This window comes from Sciurus carolinensis, chromosome 1 (genome assembly GCF_902686445.1).
Source record: "Sciurus carolinensis chromosome 1, mSciCar1.2, whole genome shotgun sequence".
Taxonomy (NCBI): domain Eukaryota; kingdom Metazoa; phylum Chordata; class Mammalia; order Rodentia; family Sciuridae; genus Sciurus; species Sciurus carolinensis.
The window spans coordinates 138,466,294-138,493,146 of NC_062213.1; the positions used below are offsets into that span (position 1 = coordinate 138,466,294).

Below are 26,853 nucleotides of genomic sequence, written 5' to 3' on the forward strand. Positions count from 1 at the left end.
TTAATAAAAATCCAAAGGAATTATGGAAAAACCTATGTGAATCCATAACAGATATAGTAAGGTGATTAATGATAATATAAACACAGAAATCATATGCCTCCCCCATAAGCTACTATAATGAGAAATGAAATATTCACAATACCAACAAAAATACGAATTTTGGGAATAATTTTAAGACATAAATAAATTTGAACTGTTTGGGGGAGGGGAATGACAGAAAAATAAGAATAAATGCAGAAGTACAGTATCTTCATTATGGTAAATTCTCAAGGTTCAGGTTTTTTCTTACTAATATGCAACTTTAATACTAATTAAAATCCCCAAGTAAAACATAAATCTTTAGAAAGACCAATAAAATAGACAATTCACTGGCAAATCTAATTTTTTTTTATAAAAAGGGAAATATATGAGTAGGTAAGATGATTTTCTAGAAAATATAATAGTATATTTCTTTATATTTATAAATATTTACTAATATTCACATTAAGAGAACAGAAAATTTGGGACGGGAATAGAAAAACTAGATACTAGATCCTTTAATATCAAAGCACATTATAAAGTGACATAAAATGGTATAGAAAACAAGAATCAACAGGGGACTCGAATATTCAGGGGACAGTGGATAATCATTACACAATAATAAAAAAGAAGTTAGATTTCAAAAAGTATTAGGAGAAAATACAGGTTAAATAGCACATTAAAGGTGGAGCAAACTATTTAAAAATGATTGTGTAATGTGGCAGCAAATCACTTGAATGGAACTGTGCAGTAAATAGTAGGTGTGATAGAAAGGACTCAAGTAGAGGAAAAAATTCAGGGTTGGAAGGAAAGCTCAGGGAGGAGGTAGATCTTAGGTGGTCACTGAAGTCATGGAATGAACTACTGTGATGGAGAACAGAAAAAAAGAGTGCAAAGACATATGTCAAATGCCAAGAGGTCCTATCTGGATGGTGGAATTTTGATGCTTTCAAATTCATTTACTTAACAAATTCCCTGATTACAACTATTCCCTATTGTAACTGAAGCGTATCTTAATCAGAAAGAAACATAGAGCCTGGACCAATCTACCTCATCTTTCTTTCTATGCTACTCTTCCTTTTGTATTCTCTCTCTTTTTTAAAAATTGTTTTAATTAATTATACGTGACAATAGAATGAATTTTGACATATACATAAATGGAGTATAACTTCTCATTCTGCTATTCTCTGCTTAATCCAAATTTTAAGGATGGTAAAAACTGTTGCTTTATAGAGGTTGAATAATTTGTTCAAAATCATACTAAAGTGGTTGGTTGATCTGGCAATCAGATGCCTATCTAACCCCAGAATTCAAGTCTTTCTTTGCTGCCTTTTGAGACAAAGTTTGCACAGAAGTTACACAGATGATATATAAAATCTGTGAAGATCTTATAAAACAATTCACTGTTCAATGCTTTGGGGCTTCACATTAATAATCATGCTAAAAGAACTTTAAAAGGAGTTAATGTTAACTTTAAAAGGATCCTGGAATTGAGAATCTGAAAAACCTGGAATCAAATAAAGGCATTATTTGGCAGCTGTAAGACTATGTTTAAGTTAGCCTGTCTGAGCTAATTTCCTTACCAGTAAAATGGGGAAATACCACTGCCTGTTTCATAGGATTATTTCAAAGACTAAAATAAGAAGTTACAGAGAGTTGCTTAAAAATATGAAATGCTTTTTTTGAGATCTAAAATGTTGTTAATCACTATAGAGTTTATGGTGATTAGTCACATAACACACCTATTTGAGATGATGATGCTAACAGCTCTGTTTCATGAACTAGATGGTTTTGGGACCTCTCTTGTGAGATATGGAGGCTGTGCTGCCCTCACACTATTTTTACTTTGCTATATTTCCTATTTGCTGCATTTATATTCTTTTGTTCCTTTGTTTTTACAATCTTTTAAAAATTTGTGAATTAGAAAAACTGTGCTTTTAATATGTAGTTAGAACATTAGGTATTTCCCCCCTAAGGAAACCCACTCCTGTGGTTGCACAGTACTATAAAACACGGCAAGTCTCTCAAACACTACATGTTTTGGTTTTATGAAAAATATGAAGGAAAAAAATCAGGTATGTTCAGGATGAAAATGCTTTATAAAAACTATTTTTAACTTGGCATTTAAGAAGCAAAGGGGGAGATAAGGTAATTCATCACTGCAAAATCTTAAATTTCTCAGTTTATTACAAAGATGAAGTGATAACTTACCACAGCTATTTCACCGGTAACCTGGGTTATAAAATCCTAGTTTCTTTTAAATATGCTACTTGTCAGCTAGGGGTTGTCTTCTGCTTTGTTGTGGTGCGATATTAATGCTAGAGATTTATTTGGTTTATATTTATATTCAAATCTTCAAGTTGCCTGAATTTCTAACACTTCAGAATCCCTTTAGCAAGCAAGAAGCAAAACAAACAAACAAAACCAAACAAAAAACCACCACCAACAACAAAAAACAAGCAAACCCCCAAACAAACAAACAAACAAAAGCCTTCAAAAATCTCGAGTACAAAGTTATTCTTTCTGCATTCCCTTTATTAATGTGACCATCTGATCAAACTCTCCATCCACTGAAACTATCAGCTTCAATGGGCAGGAATAAAGGTTGCTTTTGCTCATCATTGTATTCTCAGTAACTCACAGAATACCTAGCATAAACACAGGCATACAACAATTTGGAGAAACAGTATGTGAAAATGTCTGCTGAAAGACAAAATGTAATAGTTTCAGATCTGTTTTGACCTTTCGAAGAATACTCATTAAAACTCCTATTTCCATGATGCATGTTCAAATTGGTTTTCAAAATGATAAAGTTGTATCTTAAGAAAGACTGATGCTCAAAGAGTAATTCAGCAAATATTTAGTGAGCTCATACCAAGGGCTCTTGGCCAGATGACAGGAATATAAAAATGAGTGACATAAGGTTCCTGTTCTCAATGAAATATTTTAAAACAATAGTAACTACATAAAATACTAAGGAAGAATTTCCTACAAAGAAAATATCACATTAGAGATAACATTTTAGTTAACTCAAAGTATTAATAAAGTATGTCAAATACACAAATGGGAAAAAGCATTCAGAGTAAAGGGGAGAACTTTTACAAGGGCACGGTGTGTGAAATGCACGGTCTTTTTGGGAAACATTACATGAAGCATAGGGAACCCTGATAAACACCCACAGAGAAGTCAGAGTGAAGACTGAAGAATGTCTCCAGAAAATAAAACAATTAAATGTAATCTCAGCCTGCATGCCGATTCTGAATAGGAGACCTTATTTGTTTATGTTGTCTTTTCAATGGGGCTTCACATTAGTTTTGAAATACAAACCCTTAGGATATTGTTTAATATATAATTTCCACACTGTTGTGAAGAGTGTGGGACATGCGCAGGAAAAATTTAATGAAAACACTGTAGACTAATGGTCAAAACAGAATACAGTCTTTCTCTTTTATATAAGGGAACATTAATTTTTAAAGTTGTGAGCTGTAAGGTACTTCAGATCCTGTTTAGGATTGCTTTAAAAAGTAAGAACATTACAATCACATGTTAAGTTGAAAATATCTCTACTACATATAATTTAAACCCCAACTTTTAAAAAGCTTTTAAATTGAAAAAAAAAAAAAAAGGAGAACCTCACCTTCCTCTGGTAAATGGCAATCCAATCTGTTGTGGCAAACCACTTGTGAGTTTTTATATCACTCACACCGTTCTTTAAATTTCCGAATCGCTTTGTCAGATCCACCTGCAGCAGGTTCCTTAGAAGGTCCTTGAGATCGGAACTGAAGTGGGATGGGAATCGGACCTGTGCAAACACAGTGGGTGGGAAAATACACATTCCAAGACTCATGTTTTGATTTCATAAATGTTTTTTGTTAAGGTGACAGGTCATTATGTAAACAAAAATATTTAGTGATGCTGTTCAAAGACCTTTTAACTACACGCTACAGTCCCCAGAGCAGTCTTAAAGACTGAGAATGATTTAGGTGAACAAACTAAAACTGTTCTCTTTTGGACTTATTTTAGTTATGAACTCCTTTTAAGAATGTAGACCAGTCTCCAGAAACTAAATGTGCACATATACCAAACTTTTCCAACAATATTAGAAAGCTCACCCATCTTCAAGAGATTCTCTGGTATCTCACATTATAAACCTCTGTCTCAGAGATGTATAAATTAAACTTTCAATATAAACAGAACAAGCAGTATATGAAAAAAAATCAGTATGCACATTTTCAGAGATCTATCAAAATGTAAGTCTAAAAATGTCTGTAAAAACCCACGCTGCGTTTCCTGGCACAGGAAACGGCTTTTCATTTATTAGTAGCTGGCTTTTAAGCATAGTTCTGCTATTATTCAGCAGTATAAAAATGAGTAGAATAAACTTGGAGACAAAAATGATAAAAAATGCAGATTCCTGGGGTTGAGGTATGATTATTATGCCCACATTATAGTGTGAGTGAAGCTACTGAGAATTACAATGATTAAGTAATTTGCCCAAGATTATAGAGTTAGTAAGTGGTAGAGCCATAGTTCCAAGTATATGACTCCAGAGTATATACTTCTAATTATTCTGTACTGCTGCTTCCATGATTCAATAATCTGAAAATAGTCACTATCTGAAACCTTCTAAAAGACTGAATTTTTCATCTTCTTATACTTTTCTGCATTTCTCCTCATTTCTCCTCATTGGAGTAATAAGTGGGGAATAAGAGGGTTTTCTGTTTGTTTGCTTTTTGGGGAGTAATAGGGATTGTACTCAAGCACACTTGACCACTGAGCCACATCCCCAGCCCAATTTTGTATTTTATTTAAAGTCAGGGTCTCACTGACTTGCTTAGCACTTCATTTTTGCTGAGGCTGGCTTTGGACTGGCAATCCTCCTGCCTCAGTCTCCCAAGCCAGTGGGATTACAGGCGTGTGGATAGTCAAAAGGCACACTGTCTTCTGTAAAAATAACATATTTTTTTCAGTGGTTATATTAGTTCAGAGCTTTTCTTGTGGTACATCTAAACTTTGTTGTAATTCCAAAGAAATAACTTCTTTGAAGTAGATCTGTCTTAGCTTAGAAAAGAATTTGTGTGAGCTGTTCAATAGTAATGTGCTAGTTATCCCCTTCGTGATGTTCAGAATTGTAGACAGTAATCAACTATACATAAATTATGTTCTAAATTCAGGTCATGTGCAGTGCAATGTTTTAAGATATAAGCACCTAAATGAAGTTGTTCTTTATTTTGTAATACAGATAAAATCATGGTCTGGAATTTGTGTGCGTGCGTGCGTGCGTGCGTGCGTGCGTGCGTGTGTGTGCTTGCTTCATCTTTGGAAAAATGATTCTCAAATGGGGAGTGGGGCTGGCTTGTGCTGGCTGATATCAGCTTCACTTGGAAACCTTTTCCAATTATTTTCCTATTCTTCTTCCTGCCATATCATACTTCCTCCTCCTCTAGAGATTTTTGATAGGTAGGCCTCACTCTCCTAATAGTCCATGTTAGTGGTGGAAATTTCTCATATTTTAAAAATATATTGGGTGAGAAATAATGAAAGTCATTGTGAAAGTTTTTTCCTATGTTCCAAGATGTTATTGTAAATGTAATTTTTTGATCAAATTTTCTAACATGTTGAGTCACTGAACTGAAATTAGCAAAGTACAGAAAATAACCTAAACAAAACTGTGTTTAAGATCTTTATTTGCAGTACATTAACTTGGAGACACCACCAACTTCTGTGATAGAAAGAGTTTTTGATTTTTCCTTCAAAACTGTGTAAAGAAGGATATTATTTTTATTATTATCAATTATGACTAAGCAGTGAAATCAGAATCATAGAATATTGGAACTAGAGGGAGCTTAGTTTAATTTGGTCTACACTTTTACTTTAAAAATAAGGAACCTGAGCTCTAGCAGGCTACCAACTTCAGCAGTAGGAATTGTTGGGAAAATAACTTAGTTCTCCTGACTTTTGTATTTGTAAGCATTCTGTCTATGAAGAGTCAGATAGAGAAATAAGAAACACAGTCTAAGCCCATTAAACCATAATTTCCAAGAGATAAGGTTACTGGAAACTGGTATCATTTAACATGAAATGTGGAACTGGTCTGACATATTCTGTGAGTTTAGTGTATTTAATGAATGCATGAATTCAATAAACATTGATTCAACAAACCTGCTGTGTGTGGCACTGATGTGACTGGGATATACTTGTAAACAAAATAAGAAAAAGATTCTGGTCTTCATGAAGTTTCACTCTAGTGAGGATAATGAACAGTAACAGCAACCAGAGTAATCCTTTAAAAATATCATCCTTTCACTCATAAAATGTAACACTTTAAGATCTTTTCATTTTTACTCTGAAGAAAATGGGGAATCATTGCAAGTCTTCTTTGTTCTCCCCTGCACACACACACAATGCAAGGTTTTAAAAGGAGAAACAGGATGACCTAAAACTTTTAAAGAACTACTCTAGTGACTCAGATGACTGGTGGCAGTGGAAATGGGAAAAAGTGGAAAGGTTTCCCTGGGCATTAGACGTGGGATGAGGACTTCAGGGTGTTTCAGCCTCACCAACTGAAAGAACAGAGTTCCCATCAACTGAGACAGAAAACTCTGTGCAAGGTATAGATTTGCTAGAGGGAATAAGCTCCTGTCAGTTGCATTTAACTTATCTATTAGATATCCAAGTGGAGAGCCCATGTGGAGTAGGAAATTGGATGCAGGAGTCAAGTATAAATTGGAAAAATAAATTTGGAAATTGTCAGCTGGCATTTGAGGACATAAGGCTGGGTGAGAACACTAATAGAGAAAAAGAAGAGGACCGAGCCAATGAGATTGAGAAGGAAAGCTAATGAATGTAGAATAACACCAAGAATGTGAAGAGTCACTGAAGCCTAGTGAAGGAATAATGGATAAACCACTAAACGGGATTCTAATTTTTTGCTTTGCCATAAACAACTTTTTGTTTTTCGACAATTCTGAGGCTTGTTTTACCTATACATTTGATGAGGGAGTTAAACTAAATAAAATTGAGTATCTTCATAATGTAAAAAATTCTACCAAGTTCTTTCTTTTTTAGACTCCCTCCCCCACCCCCCGGGAGACAGAGTCTTACTTCATTGGCATCAGACTCTTGGGCCATTCTACCTCAGCTCTCTAGCAGCTGGGATTACAGATGTGCACCACTCCACTCGGCCAAGCTATATTTTTATTAGAAAGAACTCATGGGTGCCAATCTCAACTCTAGTTACATACATGCTTTGTGACTTAGGGCAGACCCTTTTACCTTTTGAGTTTAAATTTCCTTATCTATAAAATGATGAGATTATATTTTCATCTGGTTGGTATGAGAAGAAATTATGTAACATTATGAAACTGCTTTGCATTATCATCACTAATATAGGCAATAATTCAGTACATTTCTTAGGTTTTCAATCTTCCCATCAGAATACTGATTAAATGATCTGAAGTTGAATTTTTGAACATGGAAACAGCAAATCTAAACACAATGTTTATGTTTTCAGGCTACACAAGGACGGTTGTGTTAGGAAAGTCATCTGGAATCTGTTGGAAGTTTCTCCCGTCTTTCTGGCTCATCTTCCACCTGTTTATTTATTGAGTGAACACTTTCACCTTTTCTTAAAGTCTTAAATTTGATAGGGCAAGAGAAAAAAAGATGACCAAAATCTTGTTTTATAAGATTGTGAACACAGCTGATATCCTAAACTACTTTATCAAATGACATTATGCAATATGTTAAACTATGAAGCTCATTCTGAATTGAGCAAACTCAATATCTGTTCTGCTTTCAGCACCAATTATAAAGTCATGTACATTTCAGTTTTAGAAATGGCCATTATTTTCTACCAATATAAGAGGAAGTTACATCCAAAAAACAAATCAGTTCATGTTGTTATGATTTAAATTCACTAACTGGTTTTACTAACTTTTTTCCTTTAGAATAAGACCAAATCAAATCTGCTACATTTAATTACATAAATTATAAAATTGATCTTTGGTTGATAGAAGTGAAAGATCTTACTGCTATTCTACAATTATTGGCAGAGGAAAGAGTTTGCACACAGCCAACAAGCAATAATATATTAGCTTCTGTTCACAAGCATGTTGGAAATAAATTTTAAGAAATTATTTTCCTAAATTAGGTACAGTACATTCTAAGTCATTAGCAATCCCACTAAAGGATTTATCTAACAAACATGATCATATATATGAGCTAATTTTTCTAAGGGCATAACAGCTTTTTAAGGTTTTCTATAGACATGTTGCCAAGCTTTGCACTGCCTCATAGACTCCAGGGCAAATCTAATCAGCCTGGATTCTATAAATAAGAAGAGTCAATACACTGAAAATACTGAAAATATTTATAATATTTGTACCATGTCTGTGTGTTCTCTAATCTGCTCCCTTACCTATGTATGAACAGCAATAGATGTAAAAAATATAGAAGGCTGCAGAGAGCTACTACCCACCCCATCCGCATTCCCAGTGGGTCAGTGTTGCAATCATTTGCCCTTTGGACCCCTAGAATAAAGGGCTATGTCAAAGTGTTAAGGAGAATTTTTAATGACCACAGCAAAGTGTTCAAAAAAATAGTCTTTTATGCAAATTGTAGAACTGCTTTTGTATTTTATGAAGATGACTTCTGAGTACTTTTATGTCTCTAACTATAGTCATAGCCAAACAGAAAATGGCATCTAAATTTCCAAAAAAAAAGTATTAATGACAGCATCTTAGAAAAAGTGTAGTTGTATACGTGCATATGTGTATGCTATGTAGGAAACAGAATGTACACAGACAAGTTAATGCAGCAGGACTGATTTGCCATCCTTAGCAAGGATTGCTTGCAAGTTTGACAGTTGGCAGGTATTTGGGAACTTGAATGGTACTCGTTCCTTACACTGTATGAAAATCTCTCTTAATGACAAGAGTACCTAGTCTATTTGTATAAAGAATAAGGTCTATATTAAATATCTCTTTTCATTCTGGGAGTCTGAGAGTTTGGCATGTTAGGTAGAGAGTGCTATATAACCAGCTCCCAAAAAAGACATTAGGCACTGAGTCTTTCGTGAGCTTTGCTGATACCTAACATTTCATGTGTTTCACAATTTCTTATTGGAAGAATTAAGTGCATCCCTTGTGGCTCACTGGGGAAGGACTTTTGAAAGCTTGTGCCTACTTTCCTCTGGACTTTGGACTGTCTTTAAAATGCTTTGCTGGTTTTGCTTTGTATCCTCCCACTGTAATACATCTTAACTGTGACTACCAATATAGGCTGAGTACTGTGGATCTTCACAGTTAATCACCAAACCTAGACTTTGGGAACCATGACACAGAAGGGAATTACCATATGGCTACTAATCAATTACCTTTCACATGAATTTTTCCTTCAGGAAAAATTAACCAACTCTTTGACCATTTAGAATATGCTAATGTTCACATTTTGTGTAGTGTCTCCTTGTGCATTCATGGTGCTCATTACAAGGAACAATATTTACATTAATATTTACATAATATATAATGAAACCAAGAAATTTTTTAATTATATAAGTCACAGACTCTAAAATTATGGTTTCCACAACACTGTTACTTGATTACTTTATTTGCAAGTATCACTTTTGAACAAGATATTAACTTTTATATTTCCATGGGTAAGGCAGCCAGATAGAGTTGCTGTGAAAACCAAAACTTATTCTTGTCATAGGGTGTATGGCACTGAGGCATGAAATTTAAAGATTATACAGAAACTCAGCACATATCACTAGGACAAGGCATAGTTAGAGAAGGATTATAAATTTTCTATTAACTATGCATTTCTAAGCCTGAAACTTAATATTGCATGACTAATTTGACATTTAAATACCACCTCCTCTGTTTTTTTAAAACACAAAATATGTATAGGACAGACCCTAACAAGCTTATTGATCATCTTTCTGTGCATTTAAAAATACCAGTTTGAGTTAAAATATTGTAACAGAGTAAGAACTTAATAATCTAACATTCAAATATAAGTATTTTAGTGATTCAATTAATACATTTTATTTTACCTTTGATAAGTCATGTATACTTATAATTTTTATAGCATGGTTTCAGAGCAGAAAATACAATGAATAACATGTTGCACAAATTAATATTCTTTCAAAAATCAGAAAAAGCAGTTCTGAATGAAAAAACTTAATATTGCACATCATTAAAACCATTAAAAATTTAAATGATAAGAGAACTCCTGAGTTCAATCACAATAGAGAATACACAAATATGAGATAAAGATTGGATTTTTAAATATTTGAACAATTAGAAAATTTAAAAACTAGTTTCCCTTTGGCTTTTAGTTACTATACAGAGAGAACAATAGCTTTGCAAGGTAGGTACGGTTTAGTTTGGGTGTTAGAATGGTTTTATTGGCAAAAGATGAACATGGTCTGTATTTCACATAATACAGATATTAGAGATCACATAATGACACTATTTAATCTCCATGAATAAAGAGAGCAAGGGATGGAATCAAACAAATGCAATACAGGGAAAGGTAATCTGAAATTTTTAGTTAAAAATGAAAGTACACCAAACACCCTGTCATATTTCTAAATAAACGAAGGGGAAATTTTTGTATCATGATATGGTAAATTTTTATGCGGTTATTCTTCTAAAAGTCTAGAATTCAAACTGTTATTATTTATTTATTTAGTTAGTTTTAATTTTTATTTTTCTGTGGTCCTGGTGATTGAACTCAGGAGTTCTCTTATCACTGAATGACACTTTACATTTTATTTTAAGATAGGGTTTGGCTAAGTTGCTGAGGCTGACCTTGAATTTCCAATCCTTCTGACTCAGCCTTAGAAGTTGCCACTGCACCCACTTTATTAATATTTTAGACCATATGCAGAAGATTGGATACAAAATATTAAAGTTTGATATGAAATGAACACTTATTCATAAACAGCTGAAAAAGTTTTACGTCAAAGTAGAACAACTGTCTAAGGCCATTTCACATTTATAAAGATACATTTATTTTAATGAAAGCAATTTTTTAAAGTAAATGTCAATATAGTTAAAATAGCATCCTTTTTAAAGAATCTGATTTCTTTATTAAGTCAAAAAGGAATATAGTAGATTCATTTAAATGACTGATTCAATTATTTAAAAATATTAGTATAATTTCTAGATTCTTAGACTTTGTATTAATAAAATTGTCTTCTCTCATTTGTGATTTTAATATATTTTGGTTCTCTCATAATCCTTCATCTGACCTTTGGCCCTATTCTTCCTTGAAATTTAAAAATTCACTTCTCAAATTCTTAAATACATCACTGCCTTCCCTGTTACTTTTTCTCAGTGTTTTATTTTGTTCATATCAAAATTTCTTTTATTATGACTTATATCCTACAAGGGAAAAACAATTATACAAAGATAAGAGATCTGAAGCCTAGAAGTCTACAAATGTGACAAGGACAGCAGTGATAATTATTTAAAATAATTTCTGCATTCTGTCTTTCTGTACTGCCTTTATCATTGTAAATCTTTCAGTACCTAACTTAGTTTATTCATCTATAAGAGGCACTTACTTTTTGCACTTTATACACAGTATATGTATAAGTTCTTCAGTTAGTCCCCTTATTTGTGAATACTGACATAACATAAAACCTAGTAAAATACATCCCAATTTAGGATGAAAACATAATGTGGTTCTATTTTAAACCTAAAATATATATGTAGAAACAATGAATAAGAAATTAATAAAATGTTTTACTTACTTTTCCAGAAACAATCTTTTCATAAATCTGAATTGGTTGGTCTGCGAAGAACGGCGGGTAGCCAGCTGCCATTTCATAGATTAGCACTCCTAATGCCCACCAGTCCACTGCTTTATTGTAGCCCTGAATATAAACCAACACCAGTGTCAATGATCACTTAAGTTACTCAGAGGAAAATTGAAATCACAGGTAAATTCAAAATGTTCTGGAAGCATATGAAACATTTTTTAAGCAGTTGCTAAACAGCTATTCTGGATAGAATTTTTTAAAATAAACAAAATATATCAGGTCAAATTTAAATTAAACAAAGGGGAGAATTTCCAGATATTGGAATTAGATTTAGGAAGGATTATTAACTATTCTTATAATCATTAAGAATATTATTGACAATGAAATGTCCTGTTTCACTGGGATAATTTAGTTGCTCAATAGTAAAAAGGAATTTAGACCAAATTACCTCGAAAGTCCATTTTAGGTCCATAATCTTACAAATTGGGTTTTGACCTCAAAGGCCCAAATTTCTGAAACAAAATAGTAGTACTGGAATGGTAAATAGTGGAGTTGATTTAAAAATACTCTACATTCTTGGAGTTAGGAGGATTACTATTCTATGGACAATCATATCCATTTCATAGTATCTTGTGAAGGCTAATAAGTTTAATGTGGAATTCAATTAATACTAATATTTAAGTACTTTTGTTATCTGTTGTTTTGCTTCTCATCTCTAAAAGGTATAAAGTGAAGAAACTAAACTAGTTCACAAGATTTTGTGAGTAATATATCAAATGAAAGGAAATAATTTGTGTAAGAAGTGCTTTACAAACCAACTGCATGATTCAAAGACTGTTTAATTGGGTTTGGCTTTTTTATATTAAACTTACTAAAATTCAGATCTAGAAGTATTTATAAGAAAATAAATATTAATAACATGTTTATACTAACATGTTTATATCAAGTTTTTTTTTATAAACTTTGATCTGTGTCAACTGGCACAAGAGTATGAGAATAAAAAACCACCACCACTTGATCATGGACAGAAATAAGCTGAGTTCTTCTCAGACCTTTTATTCTGCCTTTAAATATACCCTCTAACTGCCATCATTACTCCCACATTCCACCCGTTTGTCAAAATATTAGCTTTATAAATGATTTTGTTTTCAAATTATTAGCTAAAATATAATGTCAATATAGAGATTTTTTTCTTTTTCCTGATTCTACATGTGTATTAAAAGGAGGGAGTGTTATAATATAAACAGCACTTGATTTTACTAATAGAAATGGGCATCAGCTTTGCTCAACTCTGATTTCTATGCTTTCATTCTATTCTGTTTACAAGTAAATAGGCCAGGTACAAAAATAGTCTCCACATAAAGAATTAAAACAAGTTGATAAAAGAACTACTAAACTGCAATAGATAATAGGCAAAGGACACGAATTAATAATTTATACACACACCCAAACAAATACCAAATGGTCATTAAGCATTTGAAAGAAATCTGACAACCAAAGATGAGAATTACAACAATGAGACATAAGTTATTGCCTATTAAATTAGTAAATTAAAAAAAAATGAGAATACCAGTGTTGGAAAGGGTGTGGTAGAGCAGGTACTCTCAAAAGACTACTGGTAGGATTATAAACTGGTACAACCTTTTGGGAAAGCAATTTGATAATATGTATCAAGAGCCTTAAAAATGTTCATACCCTTTGACCCAGTAATTCCACTTCTGGGAATCTATCCTAAGGAAATAATGTGAAATACAGAAAAAGCTTTATGCACAAAGATGTTTATCACAATTGTATATAATAGCAAAAACCAAACAACAAAAAACACAAATGAACAACAACAACAAAAACCCATGAAAATGACAACAACAACAACAAACAAACAAAAAACAAAACAAAAAAAAACCTTAGTATTCATTAATAGAAGAATGGCTAAATACTTTATGGTACATTTGCATACAAGCATTAACACCACAAAGACAAAAAAGAATGATGTCTGCATGCTTGTTAACATGCAAGTAAAAAAAGCCAGACACAAAACTACACATTCACTATGATCTCAACTAGGATATCATGCATATAAAAAGTCAAAAGGCTGCCTCTGAGTAGTGAGATTATAGGCTTTTGGATTTTTTTCTTTAAATTTTTCTGTATTTTCCAAATTTTGTGCAATGAGCATTCATTACTTTTATAACACATACACACTTGTACAGTTTTGGTGCTTATTTTGGGGTTACATTATTTGCTGAGTTCATTTTAAAATGTATTAACAGCATGATATTTAGACTATAAAAGACTAAAAAGTTACATGTGATTTAAATTACGAAAGACAATAGAAGGAAAGCTATAAGAAAAATTTTAATTTATTCTAACATTTCCACAGGTTAACCAAATTTCAGTTAGTCAGTTTGTGACTGAACAAGGCCTGTGTCTGATTTCTTTCCCTGTCCTTGCTCCTATTTGTGATCAGTTTTTGTTAATTTCTCTGTTCTAGCTTTCTCCATCAATAGTGAGGAAAGGAAAAGAGAAGTTAAACCATTCTTTTAAATGTATTTGCAGTTTCTCCTCCCACATTTCACTATTTGGAAAAGTAGAACTTCTTTCAATAGACAAACTATTCAATTGCTATAATATTACTATTAAACTAAAATTTAAAATAATTTTCATACATTCCTTTCATTCAATTGATAAATTTGAAACAAAGGAAGAATTGACAACTAGTATACATCACATCTAGATTTGCCTCTTGGAGAAGTCTGGAGCAAGGTTTCTTCCTTCTCCTGTTACTGGGAATAATAATGAAAAGACTGTATTTGGCTTCAAAACATGGATCTAGAGGTTAGATTTTTTTCACTCTTTTTCTCTAAAATTTAGAATTTAGGGGATTAGTGTTAACTCTAAATAGTTATTCTTCAGTAACCATGCACAAATAGATTTAAGTTCATAACTTAGATCAAATAAAAATGTAAAATTAGATCCATAATTGTTTACACAAAATTCCACAGTGATGCATGCCTCATATTGTTACTTCTTACAAACTGACATTATAAATATACCTTGCTGAGGATTATTTCTGGAGCCAAATACTCTGGAGTACCACATAATGTCCAAGTTCTGCCTTTAACTCTTTTGGCAAACCCAAAGTCTGTGACCTATAAGAGAGAGAGAAAAGAAAAAAAAAAAAAAAAACTTGTGAAAATTTATCACTTCATAATAAATGTAATTATTGTACCTAAATTGAAAGTTAAGAATTCAGGGTAAAATGTGGCAGTGCACCATGTAATCTCAGTGACTCAGGAGGCTGAGGAAGGAGGATCGAAAGTACAAGACCAGCCTTAGAAACTCAGGGAGATCCTATCTTAAATAAAATACGAAAGGGCTGGGTAGGTAGCTCAGTAACAGAGACCTTCTGGATTCAATCCCCAGTACTGGCGGCGGGGGTGGGAATCCAGGATTACAATGAAAATCGTGCAAAAAAAAAAAAGGGAAAAAATTAGGTCAATGTAACAGACTAATTCCTGAAGGCGATTATTTAGTGAATGAAGGTTAAAACGACTCAAATTGGAAACGCTTCTTCCTCTCAAAAAAAAAAAAAATATGAAAAACAACAATAAAATTCATGTATGTTTCATATGCACCTTATTGTCACAGCCTAAAGGTAACTAACGGTACACAATATTTCTAGTGTACCTAGAATTTGAGTATCTTTCACATGAAACAGGTGCAATTTCTACTTGTGACTTCATTTTGGTACTCAAAAAGTTTCAGATTACAGCACTTTGGATTTTGGATTTCAGATTAGGGATACTCCTCCTGTACATGTAAACCCTTGGGATATGCCTGGCATATCATATGAGTAATGAGTACTCACAACGTTAGCTATTAATCATTTGCTTATGCAGGAGCCTATATTCAGTTCACAATTTTTACAGGAGATTTAAAAGGTTCCATTCTTGATGTGATTTTTTTTTTTTGCTCCTGTGTAATAACAAAACTATGAACTCAATTTAAATTGTTAGAAAACAGTGATTTTCTCCCTCAAGAAAAAGTCCAACATCAATAGTTGATATAGACTTCTTGCTTAGTATTTTCTCAAATATGTTATATATAATGTGTTCAAATCATACCTGGATATAACCTTGATGGTCAATTAGGAGATTTTCAGGTTTTAGATCTCTGTAGATGAGGTCTAATGAATGGAGGTACTCAAATGTTAGCACTATCTGAGCTGCATAGAACCGCGCATGGGGTTCACTGCAAAAAAATTAAAAAACATTGATTTTCTGTAAAATGGATAACAAGCATGAATTAATAGATTATACATAAAAATTGCTGTAACAGAATAGAGGAATTTGGTGAGGAAAAAGCATTTTTCTCTTAAATGTATGTAAAGAATTTTGTGTTTCCAAATATTTAGTAAATTTCTAAATTGTCTTCAAATAATGTTTTGATACATTTAGGGGACATATTTTCTCTATGTATCTGTAAATTTAAGACATATTCATCATCTTATATTTTTTATGTTGAAGAAAAGCATAACCTTAAAACAATCATATTATTTTAAATTATTATTTCACCCATATTATAAAGACAATAAAGTCTTGAAAATTAAGTCTGAACTTAAGAAATTGGGTGAAAAGTAAATGTGCTAATTGGACTGTCTACCAGAGCCACTGCTGTAGCTAATTAGGTTCTATCTACTTTTTTCACAAATTTAAATTGCTTAAAGAATTTCACTGTACAAGCTCTTTGACTTCCTTAATGTGACGATTAATGCCACTTTAGCCATTTTGTAATAGTTTTTATTACAAAAATGACATATCCTCATTATAGAAATCACAAAATATAGCTGAAGAATAAACAGTCATAATCTTATCCAGAAACAAAATATGCAATCTTGGCAAATGAAATTTCCAAATCTTTTACTATGGATGTATACTATAACATAGACATATATAATCTGTATGCCTGTCTAAACGTGCACAGTTCTTGCATACATAGATTACATCTATATATCATTGTAATTTTGGCAAATCAGTATAATTTTCATGCCACAATCTGAGCATTATTCCCAAAGGATGTACCAATTTTTAACTTGAATTTATAATTAATTTTCTAGTATATTCACTGAATTCTGCTAGTCTGCCTGATAAATTCCAATGACGTTCAGATTTATGTCTTTAATGAACAATTTTAACTATTAGCAGGATTTCCCACAAGATGGATGGCATGAATTTGATCTGCTTGTCATTGAATTTCCCAAGTTCTAGCCCAATTTACATCAGATATAAATCTTTGTTAAATGAAAGACTATGAAAAGAAAAATACTTTCTGGGCAACATTTCATAATACTCTTTCAGTTTCAGTCCTATGCCAACAGTGTAACAATCCATATCCTATGTCAAATGACAAAGGATGAAGGGGAAATTCTAAGCAGAAATTGGGAGACTTATCCCCAGTTATTGCAACATGTATCCTTAAACTTGAAAACATGTGACCTGAGAGGTCCCCCTTCTATTTTCTGTGTATCTGTAAATAAATTCAACATCTTATATTTATTTACTTCTACACATTGATGCTTGGTTGAAGGAATACAGACAACAACTGAATTGTTGAAAGGTGATAGCAAAAGACTCTAAATGCAATTTGTTATTGGGTATTTCTACTAAATAAGGAAACGCAGGAAGATAGCAGGAAGGTTTAAAGCTGTGGCGGCTTTAAGTCTTGACATTCTCTATTTAAGCAGAGAATCAGCTGACTTCATTGGTTCTGATCAAAGACACACTAAACTATACCTCAGATTCTTATTACCTCAAAGTTTCTAAGGTGGAAATAAGCAATATTTAGAATATGTGTGTCTTATGTGTGAAAGCTCAGAAAAGATAATGTCTCAGAGTGAATTATTTTGGTCAACTTGCTTTTGTTGTCAAGTATTTTCCAAGTCAAATATTAAAAATTGAGGTATGTAAGGAGTTGCAAAGCAACGAAGTGAGCAGTTATAGAAAATGAGCAGAATACTCTCAGAAGACAGGTTTAGGTGTGGAACTTCAGTGTAAACACCGAATAATTATAGGGCAACATGACAATTCTAGGACTGCTTGGACAAGGGGTGGTAGAAGAGAGAGGCGAAAAGGAAGTGACAGTCCCTAACACATTAGGTGCCCTATATATTACTGGTCAATAAATGAAATATGGCTTAGTTCCCAGATAATGCATATAACTAATGTTTGCCTATTATCTGATATCATTTCGTGATAGTCCAAGTCTATCATCATCCTTTTATGAATCAAATTACCATCACAGCCCTGCTTGAGCTCATACTGATGTTTAACTTAATCCTTACATCCTGAGAGAAGTTGAACCTGCTCTTGGTTTTTGCCTCAGTCTGTTATGGATTGTTAATTATCACTAGTAGCTTATGAGCTATTACACAAAGATAAAACTATTAGTATTTATAACCAATTTTCATAACTGAGATCATATTAGTAATAACCTAATAATAAACTACATACTTCTCTTAAACCATGTATGCATTTCAAAAAACTCAACATAGCAAAAACTTTAAGAATTAAATTTGTGTACAGCGCACTTTTATAATCTTATCATAACACTAATGTCATTTCTATAGTCTTTTCTCATCATCATCCTTATGCAAACCTGTTTCAAATATGATTATCATTAAATATTATTACAGTATGTTATCTACTGTGTCATTATATAATCTCAAATATTGTGTGTTTAATAAATATTGGTATTTTAAAATTTAATTAACTTTATTTTCTGGAAATTCTTCGAGTAATCTTACAATATCTTCCAATGGTAGAATATTAAACTGGTTTCATATTGCTTTTATTTGAATTTTAGAAATCATGTTTGTATGGTCTCTTGTTAAAGTTTTCACCTAATACTTCATATAGCCAAACCACTGGTTAGTTAAATTGAATGAATTCTTGGCATTGGCATTAATTTAAAATTGTGATTTAAAATAAACACAAGCATATAAAGACATGAGGAAGGAAAAACACTAGTTACCTGAACCTTCCAATTCTTCTTAGATGTGAAAACATTTCACCCCCAGGGACATATTCCATAACCATGTATAAATTTGAATTATCCTATCAACAAAAAAAAGGAAATAAATTAAAATAGAAAATCTCGGTAGAAGTATTTTAAGATTATACCATGTCCAATTACAAAAAGATAAAATCAAAATCCATCTGACAGGTTAATAAAACTGAAAAAAGGGGAATAAATGGAAAATCCTGTATCTTTCTTATACTGGGGCACTCATCTTGTTTTTCTTTTTTTCCTCCTGGCATTCTTGCCACAAATTAGTCTGGAACTTTTTGTTCTTCCTGTTCTTGCAGGGAACATTTACCTCTTGAACAATTAAACACTGAGCAATAATAATAATACTATAGCATATGCAAAGGAATAACAAAGTTAAAAAACAATTTTAAAAGCAAATATTTATATTTTATGTCTGAGAGATTAATGATTTTAATATCTTGACTACATAGGTTTTCATTTAATTTAAAGAACAAAGGAGTAAAAAAGTTAAAATGATTTATGGATTCAATAGGGTAGAGAGATGCCAAGTTATCATTCCAAAGAGCTGAAAAGCTGCCAATTTAAAGAATAAACCTTTTGTACTTCATCAGACACTTGAACAGGGGAGGAAAACTTTTCTGGCTTATGCAAATGAAGAGAGTAGAATACAAATTACTAAATAAGAAAAAAATGGTGAGATGATGGTCAAAAATGTTTAAAAGAAGTAGAAAGTATGTTCTGTGTATTCATTTGCAGGTGATATCATTATTTCTAGATCACTAAATATTTAATTTTGCAATACCTTCCAATGAAAAGTTACATCGTCACTTCGAAAAGTTGCCCTGGGTAGAGCTAAAACTTTTTCATTACCTAAGTTTCTAACACAATAAGATTGTGTTACATAAAATCTAAAGATATTTCTTTTTTGTTTACTCATATTTTCTAGTTGTTTTATCTGGTTTAGAATTCTATTATACCTTCACATTTTTAAAAATACATCGGGTTGAAAATATCTTATTTAGATGTTACTAAAATTTACCTTGAAAGAATACTCCAGTCGAACAAGAAAAGGAAAATTCACTGCCTGCAATATTCTTTTCTCATTCAAAGTATGCTCTATTTGCTTCAGTTTAACAACCTGTAATTAAGATAAATATATTTTAGTATATTTAAACAAAATTTAAAGGATACTATCATTTCAAAAGAGAAAAGTGTTTTCCATACAATAATAAACTTGAATAAGCAAAAATTGCTGGATTTGAATAAGGAGGGTAATAATTATCAAATGGGTTGATGAATCTCAAATGAAAAAACCTAATAAAGATTCTTAGCAGAAAGAGTGAAGCAGGGGGTATCGCAATACCAGATCTTCAACTCTACTACAAAGCAATAGTAACAAAAACGGCATGGTATTGGTACCAAAATAGAAAGGTGGATCAATGGTACAGAATAGAGGACACGGACACAAACCCAAATAAATACAATTTTCTCATACTAGACAAAGGGGCCAAAAATATGCAATGGAGAAAAGATAGCCTCTTCAACAAATGGTGCTGGGAGAATTGGAAATCCATATGCAACAGAATGAAACTAAACCCATATCTCTCACCATGCACGAAACTAAACTCAAAATGGATTAAGGATCTCGGAATCAGACCAGAGACCTTGCATCTTATACAAGAAAAAGTAGGTCCAGAGCTTCAACATGTCGGCTTAGGACCAGACTTCCTCAACAGGACTCCCATAGCACAAGAAATAAAAGCAAGAATTAATAACTGGGATAGATTCAAACTAAAAAGCTTTCTCTCAGCAAAGGAAACTATCAGCAATGCAAAGAAAGAGCCTACAGAGTGGGAGAAAATCTTTGCCAATCATACTTAAGATAGAGTGCTAATCTCCAGAATCTATAAAGAACTCAAAAAACTCTACACCAAGAATGTAAATAATCCAACTGACAAATGGGCTAAGGAAATGAATAGACACTTCACAGAAGAAGATATACAAGCAATCAACAAACATATGGAAAAATGTTCAACATCTCTAGTAATAAGAGAAATGCAAATCAAAACCACCCTAAGATTCCATCTCACCCCAATTAGAATGGCAATTATCAAGAATACAAGCAACAACAGGTGTTGGCGAGGATGTGGGGAGAAAGGTACACTCTTACATTGCTGGTGGGGCTGCAAATTAGTGCAGCCACTCTGGAAAGCAGTGTGGAGATTCCTTAGAAAACTTGGAATGGAAACACCATTTGACCCAGCTATCCCACTCCTTGGCCTATACCCAAAGGACTTAAAATCAGCATATTACAGAGATACAGCCACATCAATGTTCATAGCTGCTCAGTTCACAATAGCCAGATTGTGGAACCAACCTAGATGTCCTTCAATTGATGAATGGATAAAGAAAATGTGGTATATATATATACAATGGAATATTACTCAGCCATAAAGAACGATAAAATTATGGCATTTGCAGGCAAATGGATGAAACTGGAGAATATCATGCTAAGTGAGATAAGCCAATCTCAAAAAACCAAAGGAAGAATGATATCGCTAATAAGTGGATGATGACACATAATGGGGGGTGGGAAGGGTTAGTGTTGGGGTTGGAGTTGGGTTTAGGGAGGGGGGCAGGAATGGAGGAAGGAAGGACTGTATAGATAGAGGGGAAGGGTGGGAGGGGAGGGGGGGAAGGGAAAAAATGGCAGAATGAATCAAACAACATTACCCTATGTAAATTTATGATTACACAAATGGTATGCCTTTACGCCATGTACAAACAGAGAAACAACATGTATCCCATTTGTTTACAATAAAAAAAAAAAAATGATAACTAGGGGCTGGGGTCATGGCTCAGTGAGTAATAGAGTGCTCACCTGGCATGCATGAGGCCCTGGGTTTGATCCTCAGCACCACATATAAATAAATTAATTAAATAAAGGTCCATTGTCATGTAAAAAAAAAAAAAAAAAAAAAAAAAAAGGAGATTTCAACCTTGGTCTTAAGAAGGTAAACTATGAAGTAAGTGAAAAAGTAAGAGCTAAGTGGAAACAAAAAAGAGACCCATAAAAAATACTAAAAATTAATTTGTAAAAATTCTTGGTTCCTACTGACTTATAGTCAAATCACCTTATCACTTCAATAAGTAGATAATGATTTTTAAATACTTGAGAAGGAAAGATGGTGGAATGTGACGAACATCATTACCCTATGTACATGTAAGATTACATGAATGGTGTAATTCTACATCATGTACAACAAGAGAAATGAAAAGTTGTACTCCATTTGTGTACAATTAATCAAAATGCATTCTGCTATCATTTATAACTAAATAGAACAAACAATAAAAAAGGAAGATCAGTAAGGAAATTAAGGACTAAGGAAAAATTAAAAATTGAAAAATATTGGGTAAAAATTAATAATCTATTTGCTTTCTAATAACTGAAAAATACAGGCACAAATTCTAAAAATTCAATTTACAAAGTCACAAATGACATCACAGACAAAATTAGCAAGAAAATACTATGTCTTCATGAAAAAGAAGCCATGTAGGATTAATCAAACTTTCTCTGGATTGTCTATTCAAAAGAAGGGGAAAGCAATTTATCCTGACCTCTTGGAGATTGTATTCTATTCCATTCGGAATTCTATTTTGAATTTAAGAAAAGGTGATCTTAGAATCAACCTGTATCCCATTTGTTTACGATAAAAATAAAATAAAAAAATTAATTAGAAAAAAAAAGAAAAGGTGACCTTATGAGGGCATAAATATGTGTCTTATATTTGTGTAAATCATTAGAAAGTGGCATTCTTCTTGTTAGAGGCTTATTATCAATATGTGGATAGTCACAGAAATCACCCAACTAAACATAAATATGAAGGGTACTTAAAGATCATCACCCAGTTATTGGTATACTATATAAAATTATGAGTACACAAATAATACTGAGCAAAGAATAATTGAATAGGAGTCAGAAGATCTGTGTTTTAACCGAGGTCTTTTATTCAGTCCACTTTGTAAATTGGAGATGTTATTTCAAGTCTTTGAGCCTCAGTTTTTAAATCTGTGACATGAAGTGGTTGGGTCACTACTGTCTACATGCCAATGAGTTATAACTCATGAGTTATAACCAATTAGTCCATAAATATCACAATAAATTATATAACATCAGCTGGAGAATAATTTGTTTTGTGTTTATTTTTGTATATTACAATACAGCAGGTTTTAAATTGGGCATGAACAATGTGTTGGCTTGTGAAATAAATAATGAAAATTATAACACAGGCTTTCTGTATTAGAGCCCTAAGCCAACTATGTATATGTGAGACACAATACAAGTAAAATAGGAATGAATTCAAGACAAATAAACTGCCAAAGCGTATATGCTTCTCTAATTTTAAAATTAGTTCAAAAATTCACCATTTATAATTAATTGAATTTACTTTTAAATGTGTGTATCTACAACATATAAGGCATAATAGGTGTTACAGAGATAGGCACAGGAGAATCTCTGCATTCATGCTGCATAAAACCCACCTGAAACTAAGATGTATGAATATGTGAATACTAACATATGAATGATTGCCAAATGAGGGTTCTAATAAGTTGTCAAAGGAGAAAACATTTATTTGAGGACAAGTACATAAGCTTTTCTGAGTCCCAGATTCTTCACTTGTAAAATGCTGATAATACTACCTACTTTAAAAGTGGCGATGTGGCATAATGCATCTCAAGTTATTAATACAGTACTGGCACACAGTATAAGCTCAATAAATGCCACTTTTTATTATAATCTATTTTTAAAAGGCAGAGGTTGAGCTGAGCCTTTTAAGATGGATGGATAATAAAGGTAAGAGAATGAAAGAAGAAAGTTCAGTCATGGTTAGTGTCCAGAACCAATACCTGAGGAGGAAAACATGCAATGGTAAACCTTGAATGGTAGTTCCATTTGGGTATAGCTTGGAGGAGTGTTCCTCAAAATTTGGTAGCAAAATGTTCTTAAATGGCAGAGGAAAATTAACAAGTATCCTTAGGGATGCAGTTCATATTTTATGTTCAAAATTAATATAAATTTATATTTACTTCTTAATAGTTCTGTTAGTATAAATGCATAAATTTAAAAAATGACTTGTTACCAGCTGATTTTTTAAGCCAAATGCTTAAGGAGTCATTAACAAGGAAGATAGGCTATCCTTCCCTACCCCACCCAGAACAGCATTACTTGATCCTGATGGTCAAGTTTTAATTCAGGGAAGTGGAGCAGAGTTCGCATAGGGAATAGTACAAGAGACTACAATGAAGTTTGGAAGACAAAGACAAAGGTTTGTTGTTTTTTTTTTTTTTTTTTTGGTACCAGGAACTAAACTCAGGGGTTCTCAGCTACTGAGCCACATCTCCAGCCTTACTCTGTATTTTATTTAGAGACAGGGTCTCACTGAGTTGCTTAACACCTCGTTTTTGCTGAGACTGGCTTTGAACGGGCAATTCTCCTGCCTCGGCCCCGTGCTGCTGGGACTTCAGGCGTGTGCCTCCACGCATGGCCTATGAAGGGTTTGAAATAAGCCCATACTAGGCAGCCTGAGTTTGGACTTCTTTTAATGAACATCATGAAACTTTTTGATGGATAAGGGAAATGATATGATATCATTTAAGAAAACTTTGTTGATAGTGAGGAAGATGAATTAGAGGTGAAAAGTCTGGAGTTGTGGAAATTATATTATTGTAAAAGACCAGTCGAAGTTAATTAGGGACCAGACTAGGTGGTGGTAGAAAGGATCTTAAAATAACAAATACATTTTAAAGGAAAAAGCAACAAGGAAAAACGGCATAGAAATCAGAAAAATGTAGAACAGATTCCTGCTTCAATTTACTAGCTATTTGAAAAGATTATTAAATAGCGAGGTTACTGGCATAAAAGGGAGATTAATGTCACATAAAGCTATGACTTGTCACTGATACAACACTTTTAAAAGGTGCTTAGCAATGCTTGATACACAGCATGAATTGAAGAAATGTGATTTCCTTAATTCCTGCACTGATTTTTTTTTCCCTTTCGCCCCATATACTCTAAGATGAGAGAAGCCAGACTGATTTAATTGGAAGATCTGTGTGATTTCATTTACCGAAAAAGGGGTTAATGGAGTGCTATTTTATTACTCAGCTTTAGTAATTAAATAAACTTGAAAAATTTCAGAATAGAAAGTCTTTTGTCCTAATTATTCATGGACTCATAACATTGAAGTAATAGAAATGATATAAAATGGCAATTATTCTTCTGGGAAATACTTGTTGGTCATAATTTATCCATGAGGTAACTGGCTCAATAATTTATTCAATAAGTTGCTGCCTTAGCAAAAGAAGGAATTAAAAACTTCTCCCCTAAATACTTAAAAGCATAGATGGCACAGTTTGTTGTCCTTTTAATATTTTGTTAGTAAAGCACATTCTATAAATTCCTTACATATTATAACAATATACAAGAGGCTATCCAGACAATAACATTTTACTGACATATTAATAAAAAAAAGATAATTCTAAAGCATTTTATTGTTGTGCTACCAACATAAGTATACAAGTAAGTTGCTCACCCTCTCTGAGACCCCATAAGCTCAGTTAGAAAAAGAGAGCAGGAGCTAAAATATCTCTGGGAGATTCAGATTTAGATTATACTAAACGAGATCAGAGAATTTAAGAGTTGAGCCTCTGGCTGGATGCAGTGGCACACACCTGTAATCCCAGCAGCACGGGAGGCTGAGGCAGGAGGATTGCCAGTTCAAAACCAGCCTCAGCAAAAGTGAGGCACTAACTAACTCAGTGAGACCCTGTCTCTAAATAAAATACAAAATAGGACTGGGGATGTGGCTCAGTGACCAAGTGCCCTGAATTCAATCCCTGGTACTCTCTGCGCCACCACCCCCCATGCCAAAAAAAAGAGCTGAGCCTATTGGAGAATAGATAGGGAGAGAGTAGAGGATAAGCAGAAAGGAAGAGGAAATAGTTCAGAGCTTAGAAATTTATTTGCTATCTTTAAAGAACAGAACAGAGAAAAAAAATTTGTTTTTGTTTTTTTTTTTTTTTCTTGGGTACTGGGGATTGAACCCAGTGGTATTTTACCAATGACCTACTCCCCAGCCTTTCCATTTTTTATTCTGATACAGGATCTTGTTAAGTTGCTGAGACCGGCCTTGAACTTGTGATCCTCCTGACACAGCCTCCTGAGTTGCTGGGATTTCAGGCATGAGCAACTGCACCAAGTTCAGACAGAGGAAACAATGAAACGAAACAGAAACAGGAAAAGGGACAAAAAAGGAAGAACCAAGAGAGGAGAAGATATGATCAGGAGAGCATGAGATTTTAGAAGTTGGGAGGAGGTAGTTTCAAGGGAGTGGTCAGCACAGTCATAAGCTCTAAAAATGTCAAATAAGATGAGCAAAAAGAGTCTACTGGGCTTGGTGATTCAGTCACTAGATTGGTGACACTTGGCAGGGCCATTTTAGTAGAATAGTAAGAGTCAGGATATGAACAAGGAAGCAAGTAAACTGTTGTGTGTGGATTGAAGACTATTAAGAAGTGAGTTAGTGGACACAGTGATTAAACTATTTTGTTAAGAAGCATGGTTAGAAAAGATATGTAAATGAAGGCAGTAGACATAAATGTACAATTAAATGTGTACATGGGTATATTTAATTTTAGAGAGACTTGAGCCATTACCTCTTCCCATGTTAGAAATCAGTTTAGTTTTCATTAAAGTAGAGATTTGACTGAAACTTCAGCCCAGTCTAATGCTATGCTGTCCAAACAGTAGGCACGAGCCACACGTGGTTATTTAACACTCAAAATGTGACTAATCTGATTTGAGAAGTACTCTAAGTGTAAGAGTTTGAAGACTTAGTATGAAAGAATGTAAAATATCTCAATTTTTTAATTATGTCTTTGATACTGGACTAGTAAATAAAATATATTATTAAAATTAATTTCAACTTTTGCTTTTTAAATGTGGTTATTGGAAAATT

General features: G+C 33.0%; 1 protein-coding gene across 8 annotated transcripts in view; it reads right to left on the minus strand.

The window, feature by feature from the left end:
• The window catches only part of Prkacb (protein kinase cAMP-activated catalytic subunit beta), a 114,748-nt gene that overhangs the window by 5,547 nt on the left and 82,348 nt on the right, over window positions 1-26,853 (minus strand). For all 8 annotated transcript variants that reach the window (XM_047554461.1, XM_047554442.1, XM_047554477.1 and 5 more), the window contains 6 exons: window positions 19,875-19,973; window positions 18,818-18,900; window positions 15,913-16,039; window positions 14,842-14,937; window positions 11,780-11,902; window positions 3,656-3,820 (listed from right to left, as the gene is read on the minus strand). In XM_047554461.1, coding sequence (XP_047410417.1) covers window positions 3,656-3,820; window positions 11,780-11,902; window positions 14,842-14,937; window positions 15,913-16,039; window positions 18,818-18,900; window positions 19,875-19,973 — 693 coding nt within the window. The remainder of the gene's footprint in view (window positions 1-3,655; window positions 3,821-11,779; window positions 11,903-14,841; window positions 14,938-15,912; window positions 16,040-18,817; window positions 18,901-19,874; window positions 19,974-26,853) is intronic.